Source organism: Dendropsophus ebraccatus, chromosome 14 (assembly GCF_027789765.1).
Source record: "Dendropsophus ebraccatus isolate aDenEbr1 chromosome 14, aDenEbr1.pat, whole genome shotgun sequence".
Classification (NCBI taxonomy): Eukaryota; Metazoa; Chordata; class Amphibia; order Anura; family Hylidae; genus Dendropsophus; species Dendropsophus ebraccatus.
Window position 1 is genome coordinate 22,733,751 of NC_091467.1, and position 10,478 is coordinate 22,744,228.

General features: G+C 45.0%; 1 protein-coding gene across 1 annotated transcript; it reads right to left on the bottom strand.

Moving 5' to 3' along the window:
- Positions 1 to 1,254: 1,254 nt before the first annotated feature.
- On the bottom strand, positions 1,255 to 10,242 carry LOC138772536 (protein kinase C delta type-like). The gene is made up of 4 exons (XM_069953001.1): positions 9,659 to 10,242; positions 2,942 to 3,510; positions 2,348 to 2,491; positions 1,255 to 1,981 (listed from the first exon to the last, which is right to left on the bottom strand). The coding sequence occupies exons 1-4, from the start codon at positions 10,155 to 10,157 to the stop codon at positions 1,706 to 1,708; spliced, it is 1,488 nt and encodes a 495-aa protein (XP_069809102.1). The 5' UTR covers positions 10,158 to 10,242; the 3' UTR covers positions 1,255 to 1,705.
- Between the last annotated feature and the right edge of the window lie 236 nt (positions 10,243 to 10,478).

Genomic DNA, 10,478 nt, shown 5'->3' on the forward strand with positions numbered 1-10,478 from the left:
TTGCATTAAGGCTGCAAGCGTTTCTAGCCAGGCTCTGCAGTTGTTATTAAACAGGGGTGGGGAACCTTTCTCCTGTCGACGGCCATTCAGGCATTTATAAAATTATTTGAGGGCCATAGACTACACAGCCGCTGCACTTAATATTATGCTATGCACCTAACCCCTCAATATTGCCCCCCAGCAGTGCAAAGTCGCCATGTTTTTCTAACACTGCATTGCAGGACCTAGGGGAGCCAGGTGGTGTTTAGCTGGGGGCAAGATGTTGGTGTACTGCTGGGGCACTTGTCACAGCGGCCAGGAGTGATACAGTATGTTCCCACCCCTGGATGTTCCGACACAATGTTTGATAGAACAGTCTGTAGTGCAGGTGTAGAGGAACCACAGAGTCCAGCAAATATATACGTAACCACTTGTAAACTTTACTCTAGAAAATCATCTTAATGTCACAGTACACAATAAACAGACCTTGTTTCCATAAAGATACCATGAAGGTAACATTTGACTGAGATCCCTTGATGAGCTGGGAACTTGAGAATAATACTTTTAGACTTGGAATACTTTATAAATCACAGTTTCTTGCTGGTGGATAATACTTATGATAAGGTCTATGGATACTCTGAGATACCTGACTGTAGTGACTTTAGTTGACTAGACTTGATGTGAGTGACCTTTTAGTGACTTGGGGTGGTGGCGGAGAATAAACTGCAGCAGGAACACTCTCTGTATACTCTCTCTGGAACACACTGACTGGATTGTGGACCAATCTAGTTCCCCCCTCCCCCCTATACATACCTCTCAGGGACTGTAGGATTTGGTAGAAATCCTCTAGAAGGTGCTAAACTATAGCTGGTGATAGGTTAGGAGACAGAGGATGGAAAAGTGTGAGGTACCCAGCTCAGGGATTGGTTCTCAGTAGCATACAGTTACATACAAATAAGAATAATAATTTTGCAGTAAACTCATTAGTTGATGCCTCCACTTAGCTGTAGTGTAGTGCAAGCCTATGACCTTAATGCTTCCCTGTTCTTCTTCTTGACATGGTGTCCCCTTCCTTCTTGATTCCTGTAAGTGACTGTGGTGGATACTGAAGATATTCTTAAACCTGATGACAATTGGCATACGCTTTTTTTTTTTTTTTTAAGTCTTATTTAGAATTAAAAAAAAAAAAAAAATCCGGCCTCCTCCACCCCTTAATAGCCGGCCATCTCTCACCTCTTTCCCCAGACCTATGACAGCATTGTCATTGACCCAGGGAAATCCAATCACCGGTATATAATATTATACTATACACAGAGTATAAATCTGTATATAGTACCATGAGGAGGGAATTATTATAGACATGTGCTAAAAAAATCTTAATCTTTTCTTTTTCTCTCATATCCAACACCGCACTAGGAGCTGGTGCGGTCATGGATGTGAGGAAATCCTGTCACCGGTGAAAAAAATCTCACACATGCCTTTAGTTATACAGCGCAGATGGCCTGGCGCTTCCACTTACCTTACCAGTGTGGCTTACCTACTGGCTTGTTGTGCAGTGTAGGGGTCCATCCATGTTGTTCTTCTCCACATGTGTCCGCTTCCTTCCTGCAGGCGTCTTGTTGGTGTCCTTGATGACTGATGGTCATTGGGGGTCCACTCTTCATGGTCTTCGGTCTGTGGATCCTCTTCTGCCAGGTGCTCAGGGGTTAAGCTCACTCTGATGACTTTAGAGCTGGCCAAAGGTCTTCGAGGTGACAAACGAAAACCCCCGGAATACGGCCTGTTCCTCCGATGTCAGACGACACGTTCTGGCCTCTTTTACCTCCATGGTCTTCAGATGGAACTTTTCGGTCTTCTGCTGAGGCTTAGATGGTTTCGATGGGATGCGTGGTGGGGTCATCTCGAGGGCTTCCACCTTGACCCAATCAATAGGCTGGAAAAATTGATGTTCTCTGGTGTTTCGGTTGGCTCCCAAGCGCTGTGCAGGATCTTGCTGGAGGAGCTGGAATGAGAAATGTACATATTATTTAGTGACCATAACTCTTGAGGCTGTGTAGATAAGAGAGAGCACTTATCTTTGTGAATGGCAGCCTATCCTATTGTCTACTGGATGGCATAGAGATGATTGAGCCTTAATTCTGATGAATTGTAAAGTCTTCAGAATTTTCTCATTTGACATAATTTGTCTACAGAGAGGGTTAAAAGGGGTCATGCATGTGCAGCCAGCACTCTATTCATTGTCTATGGGCTTCTGCATAATGACACATTAAGTGTAATATTCCTTATCCCCATAAAGAATGAATGGAGTGCTTGATGTACGTGCATGGTCTGAACCATTCATTCCTGATCCGATCAGATAGACACTGACCTGTGTGATGAAGTCTTCGGCGCCGGAGCTGGTGTCATCGATGGGGGTTGGATGGTAGTCACGCCCTCCGGTAATCATTTTCTTCATGATGACACCAAATGAATACCAGTCTGCTCCGGCGCCATATCCTTTCCTTGCCAGCATCTGCAATAAAGAAAACAACAGATATTATCTTGAGTTTATTGAAGTGGGATGTCGCCAGGATGTGCCATGACTTTAAGAATGGTGGGGGACTGATCTCTGTGAGCCGCATAAACTGTAACAGGGAGATGCAACGTTGGTGCAGCACTGAATGCCCCTGAATGTTTTCCTCCTGCACAGTAACCCTCAGTTATAGGCATTCTAAAGCGACACTATTCACATTAGTGTGGCATTACCCCCCCTTTGGAGTTTTGTCTTGCATAGAGATGTTCTTAGTCACATGGCTATGTAGGAAAAAAGAGACAAATACTACATCAGCGATCCCCCGGCAGTCTTCCAATTTTTGTGAAGCCAGAGGTCAGACCCCCAGAGATGGCATATTCTAGCAGTATACCATCACCTGCTATACCCTGTAATAGAAGCAAATTAGTGGACAATAGGAAGATCTCTCACCTCGGGAGCCATGTAGCCTGCGGTCCCAGCGTATTGGGTGGCTTTTTGGTCTGCGAAGATGTTTTCCAGAGCGAGACCGAAATCTGTGATCTTGATGTGCCCTGTTTCAGCCACCAGGATGTTCTCGGGCTTGAGGTCTCGGTGGATGACGCCTCTTGAGTGGAGATATTGGATGCCACACACGAGCTCAGCGGCGTAGAATCTTGCACTGGAGATCTTCAGCGGCCCCTCCGAACGCAAAAGTTGGTCAAAGTCCCCGCAGCTCATGTATTCCAGCCCAAATAGAACAAACAACTTGGTCTGGAATGCAAAGTCTGCGTGGACTAGGAAGGGGCTCCCAGATGCCAGCTGTAAGACTCGGCGCTCCACCATCACATCCGCCTCCTCGATGTCGTCTAGCAGGACTCGCTTCTTGATGATCTTGACAGCGAACTGTTGGCTGGTGACGGTGTCTTGTGCCAACATGACCATTCCGTAGTTTCCCTCGCCGAGCACATGATGGAATCGTAATCTCTGTAGGATGGTGTTAGAGATGTCATTTCCAGTTGGTTGGACACTGCTGGGTCCTCCTACAAGGGGGAAAAATAGATATCAGAGATTAGCACACATGTAATTTTTGCTGTTTGTTTAAAGGAAACTATCAGCAGGTTAGACGAACCTAATGTTCCTTTTGCCCCCAGCATCTCACACACAATACACATCACCTTCTAAAGCTATTTATCGGACTAGGAGCTCTACTGTGTGTAATCCCTATTCTGATCCATTTGGGCTTGTACACAGTACCAATCCGGAATGGTTGTATCCATGGATATCTGAACTTCCAGCCACAGAATGGATGTAACACTGATTGGGTCAATGCAACGTCTGTAGAAAAAGTAATGGGCACTACTGTATCCAATACATGTGGTGATGATATGGATTGCAACAGACTAGTGCTTAGAGAGGTGGTGCTCACTTATAGGATAGGTGTATAAATTATCTTCATAAATAGAGTAGTAGAAGTATAAGGGCACTCACCATTTAAAAATTTACATCTTTATTGGAGAAAAATCTTTAAAAGTCCATAAACGACATAGTAGGTAGCGAGGACGCCAGTAGCTCTTCAGCAGCGGGCAGGGGACTATGTGTATGTGGTAGGGGCCTTGTGGCTGGAGGTGCAATGCTGTCTGCGACCAGGACAGGCTGGCAGGGCAGGAAGTTGGTGGGTGTGGGTGCTGGTAGGAACCAATGTGAGTCGCTGTCCAGGGTGCTGGTGCATCTTTGGCTATTTACATACCATAAAGCATCCAACAGCATCAGTCACAAAAGTCTAAAGAAATGCCTTCTCTGAAATAGAGGTGGGATGCACGCCAGAGGGTATCCAATCCCGAATGGAGACCACATGACATCAAGTAAGAAGCAATCCGACAGCATCCAGTGGAGAAGTTATGGTGAGATTTATTCAAGCATCATACACAGTGGCGATGTTTCTACCCTATTGGGTCTTTTTGAAGCCAGGCTTGACATGCTAAAAATAGGCAATAGACGATAGGGTCGACACATTGGCACTGTGTGTGATGCTGGAATATAACTCCCCATATCTTCTCTGATGGATGCTGTTGGATCGCTTATTACTTAATGGCACACAGATATGACAAAAGTTTAGATCATTTGGGACCTCACTGCTGAGACCCCCACCAAGAGATAGCTACCACCATCATACTGTTACAACACAAATCCAATATATACTAATACCACCGTTACCAATAATACCCACAAATATGCACACACAGTATACATTACATACGGCATATATATATATATATATATATATATATATATATACATATGCTAACATACTAATCACATGACATAAATACATAATAGATGCCCCAATACACAAACACACACAAAAATTACACAGATACAAACACATGCTGATTATACATGTATATATATATATATATATATATATATATATATATATATATATATACATCTATAGTACTAACACACAAATAATGACAAATGATGACATGGATGCACACCACACTGATGTTACACAGATATTCGCACACTTACTTTTTATGCGTGACAGGAAACTCCAGGGGTGTTCTCTTGTGAAGTTTCCACTTTCTCTGCTTCCAGCCTGGACCGTGCAGCCTGCAGCCCCTCTCCCACCTCACCGACTGCGGAGCTGTATACAGGAGGGGGTCACTGCAGGGGAAGGGGGTGTCAGGAGAGAGGAGGGGGTCCTTCTGCCGCTCTCTGCATCTTCCTGCCTGTCATTGGGTGGTTTACTTACTGTGTGGAGGGGCCCCAGCTGACAGGCAGGAAGATAGCTATGCCTGTTCCCGGCCTGGGAGCTGCTGAAGAGGGAGGCCGTGTACAGGGACTGCAGGGGAAGGGACAGGCCCTGTGGATTTAGTTTAGTAAAAAAGCAAGGGGGAAAGCAACACAGTGCACAGATTCAGTTATGAAACTATGTCTATTACACCATACAATCCAAGATTAAATCACAGGAATAGGTGTATGTACATTTAAACCCTAACTTTTAATAAACACTATAAAAAGGTTTTGACCCCACAATAAAGACCAACATACAAACATTGACCTTATGTAGCCGCCTATAGGTGTATTGGTGCTACCAGCTGTTTTTGGTATTGACAACTACTGTGTTACTATATCACAATCAGGGCCCGCGTTAGGGGGGGGCAAGCTGGGCACTTGCCCAGGGCCCCCATCCCTCTGGGACCCCTAGCTCCTTCCTTTATTAGTGGAGAAGGAAGCTGAGCAGCACAAACAGCTCCCCTGCTCTACTAACGAACCAAGGAGCTGAGCTGTGAGGACCGCAGAAGAAGAGGGAGAAGAGGGACCACCCCTACTGCAGGGCTGACTGTGCCCTAGAGGAGGAACGGCAAGCCCAGGTAAAGAAAAGGAGGTGGGGGGGTTGGGGGGTTTAGAGGGTTGTGGAGGCTGAGGGCAGGACTTGCGACCAAGGGGCGGTGCTTACGGACGCGGGTGGGCGGAGTCTCCGGGGTCATTATAAAACAGTAACCCCCTCCCCATGAACAGTATACAAGAAGGGGGCAGGGGATCTTGTGTGATGCAGTCCTCCCCTCCTCCCTCTGTATCTATGGGCACCAGCCCCTGAGCAGTACACAGTACATGATGGAGGTGCTGAATCACACAGGATCCCCTCCCCCATTCAGGGCCTAGTGAACAGTATATGCGGAGGGGATTCTGTATGATACAGTACCCCCATATCTCTCCCCTGCTCTACTACTACCCCCAATACTACTCCTAATGCTGCTCTACTACTACCCCCAATACTACTCCTAATACTGCCCTACAACTACCCCAATACTACTCCTAATACTGCCCTACTACTACCTCCAATACTACTCCTAATACTGCCCTACTACTACCCCCAATACTACTCCTAATACTGCCCTACTACTACCCCCAATACTACTCCTAATACTGCTCTACTACTACCCCCAATACTATTCCTAATACTGCCCTACTACTACCCCCAATACTACTCCTAATACTGCCCTACTACTACCCCCAATACTATTCCTAATACTGCCCTACTACTACCCCCAATACTACTCCTAATACTGCCCTACTACTACCCCCAATACTACTCCTAATACTGCCCTAGTACTACCCCCAATACTGCCCTACTACTACCCCCAATACTACTCCTAATACTGCTCTACTACTACCCCTACTACTACCCCCCAATACTGCTCTACTACCCCCAATACTACTCCTAATACTGCCCTACTACTACCCCCAATACTACTCCTAATACTGCTCTACTACTATCCCCAATACTACTCCTAATACTGCTCTACTACTACCCCCAATACTGCTCTACTACTATCCCAATACTACTCCTAATACTGCTCTACTACTACCCCCAATATTACTCCTAATACTGCTCTACTACTACCTTGATACTGCTCTACTACTATCCCCAATACTGCTCTACTACTACCCCCAATACTGCTCTCACTACCATTGCTACTATTACCCCAACTCCTGATACTACTACTACCAAAACTGCTACTCCTCTTATCTACTACTACACCCCTCATCTTCTATGCTTCTACTGTTACTACACCCCTTAATTGAAAAAGGGAAAACGAGATTTTATTTTTTTCCCATATCGCTTCAGCCCTAGGAGATGCTATGTGCTGGGGGGTAACTATCAGTGGAGATGCTATGTGTTGGGGAGGGGTTAATTATCAGTGGAGATGCTATGTGCTAGGGGGTAACTATCCCGGGAGATGCTATGTGCTGGGGGGTAACTATCAGTGGAGATGCTATGTGCTGGGGGGTAACTATCAGGGGAGATGCTATGTGCTGGGGGGGGGGGGGGTAACTATCAGTGGAGAAGCTATCTGCTGGGAAGGTAACTATCAGGGGAGATGCTATGTGCTGGGAAGGTAACTATCAGGGGAGATGCTATCTGCTGGGAAGGAAGGTAACTATCAGTGGAGATGCTATGTACTGGGGGAGGGGGGGTAACTATCAGTGGAGATTCTATCTGCTGGGGAGGTAACTATCAGTGGAGAAGCTATGTGCTGGGGAGGTAACTATCAGGGGAGATGCTATGTGCTGGGGAGGTAACTATCAGGGGAGATGCTATGTGCTGGGGGGGGGTGGGGCTATCTAACAGGTGTATAACCTACAGTGAGATGCCTCCTATATTGGTTAATACTACATACTTGGTGGTGGAGGTAACTACCAGGAGATTACCTACAGAGGGATACCGACTATATGTACTATGGAGGCACAGAGGGACCTACCTACTATATTGGGCACAGAGGGGTCTTATTTAAGGTCACAGAAGATACCCCCCACCTCGAGCAGTGCGCCAACCGCTGACAAAAAAAGTAAAGTGTATGGGGACCTTAAATTGCTGCTACAATGTTTTAGCATTTGGGGCCCCACCTTCAACTTTGCCCAGGGCCACATTTTGTCTAAAACTGGACTTGATCACAATTGAGTCAATATCACAAGTGAGTTGTCAACACCGGTGAAATTTCATCAGGGTAGGAGAGTGTTACCGGAGTAGGGACCACCTCACCCTGTTATGCCCCATCCGAGTATAGTGTATATTCTACCCCTGCTTGCTTAGGGTGGAGCGGGGCAATCACCCTAATAAGGGCGACCCCTTCCCTGTTCTACCCCTTGGTACCGACCCTATGAAGCCCTTAGTAATAATGCAGGTCCTTTACTGACCGACGTGTTTCCTCCAGGTTGCTGGAATCTTCAGGGAAGTAAGGGCCAATTGGGAATGGGTTAGAAGTAGGCTAAATGGCTACTGCAGTGGCAGGGCGCCGTAATACACTCTGTGCTGTCTTGCACTCAGACTGTGTGTGGGAGCAGTGAAGCCAGTGCTACCAGACATAGTGAAGAAAAGTAGGGGTTCCAGCACTCCGGTAGCAATTAAAATCTATAAGCTTTATTTCATATCCATAGTTAAAACATGCTGCAAGGTAACACAGAGGCGTTTCGCGCGCATGCGCGCTTAGTCCTGGTATAATGAACACCTGATACAACACATGGTTAAGAAGAAAAAGCAGCCTATCAAGTGGAGGCCCAAAGAGCCTACTGCACAGGTGGAAAAAGCAACCCAACATACTTAGTTACGGGAAGAATGCAACAATATAGAGCAAGTTCACACAAAGGAAGCAGACCAAAAAAGAAAAAAAGAATGATAATTCAAGATATAAGCAAGAAAAAGAAATGAAAATAAATGAAATTTGTAATGAGCATAAATAGAAATGAACATTAGATAAATATAGATATACGTACGCACAAAAATTAATCATGTAAAAATTAGAAACAATATAAATGCATAACGTATGATGTAAATATGATATAAATATGAGAATGTAGATATAGCCATGTGGGAAACACAATGGATAAAAAAGAGAAAAGAGTCATAAATGTATAATAGTATTAGTATGTGTAGTATGGTATAATAAATCATTTTTAAAATTTAAACCATTCGGGTAGCGAGTATTCAACTTAAAGATATACTCCGCTTCTTTATGCAGTAAGAGCTGTTGTTTGTTGCCGCCTCTCATGGTGGCTTGCACCGTTTTAATACCGTAGAATGTGAATGAAGACATATTACCACGATGTTTGTCATGTTTGTGATGTTTGCTACAAGACACACTCTGAATGCGAGACAATTTTAAAATGTACATTCACCTACACCAGTGATTTATTAAACTGTGGGGAGACAAACATTCAGTGGTTTATTTGCCAACATTAGGAGCACATGTACTATATATACATCACATAATAACAATGGGAAATACTTTTGGGTATTTTGCATTATACAATGTAACATTTTTCTCTTTTGGGGGCATGTTTATTAGTGCAGGTAAAATCCTAAAATTAGACAAGCAGAGAGAAGATAAAGTACAGTAATCACAGTGTCTCACCCTATATAATACATTTGGGGAACATTACTAGATATACTAGACCCTTCTTTTTCCTTATACCCTCCTATTGTTGGTTTATTTTACTGTAACACTTGCTGTGATATTTTTGGGATTCAATGGTACATTATAAACCAGAAAAAAATCAGGAGCATTCAGCATAGTACCCCCCCCCCCCCCATTATACTTGAGTTACTCAATGTGCTGAATACGTGATAAAGTCCATATGTCCCATGCATAGAACTATATAAGTGTACATATAGGGGTGTACCTGAGGCTGCCTGGTCTTCTTTCTTTTCTTCTTTCTTCTGGATCTTGATTGGTGGCTTCTTCTCTTCCACTGCAGAATCCAGGATGTTCCTCTTCTTGGCTCTCCTCCTCCCCGCCATATCTTCTTCCATGTGGATGTTGATTGGTGGCTTCTTTTCCACTGCAGAATCCACAATGTGTCTCTTCTTGGCCTTCCTCTTGCCAGCCACGACTTCTTTCTTCATCTGTTTGGCCTCTCCATCGTTGGACTTCTCAGAGCTCTTCTTCCTCCTCTGGCCCTTCACTGAAGTCTTCATCTCATCGTCCGATGAGTCCAGAGGGCATCTTGGTGTCTTCTCAGAGGCCAAGGTTTCCCGTCTCCTCTTCCTACCTTGGCTCTTCAACGAAGTCTTCTCATCGTCCGATGAGTCCAAGATGCGCCCTCCTGTCTTCTTCCTCTTCCTCCTCACAACAATCTCCTCGTCCTCCATGTTTGCGCTGTGGCTCGGTCCAGCAGACATCTCTCTCTGTCGTTCCTTAGCAACAGTATCCCAGGTGACATCACACCTGCCCTGGCCGCATGCATGGCATTGGTCATGTGATCAGTATCTGACACCATTCAACTCTATGGGCTATAGTTATATGTATTGCAGTCAGTATAATGGCGGCTTCACTTTGGTTCAAGACTTTTAAAATACTGTTGATTTCTCTTGAGAGACAAAATACAACCTGATTGGTGTAACAGATCCCACCAGGACTGACTGTACTCTGTATGTATGGGTGATAGAAAACCATTGGGGGAGATTTATCAGCTGTCTTATAGTCAGAGTCTCTTTATTGGC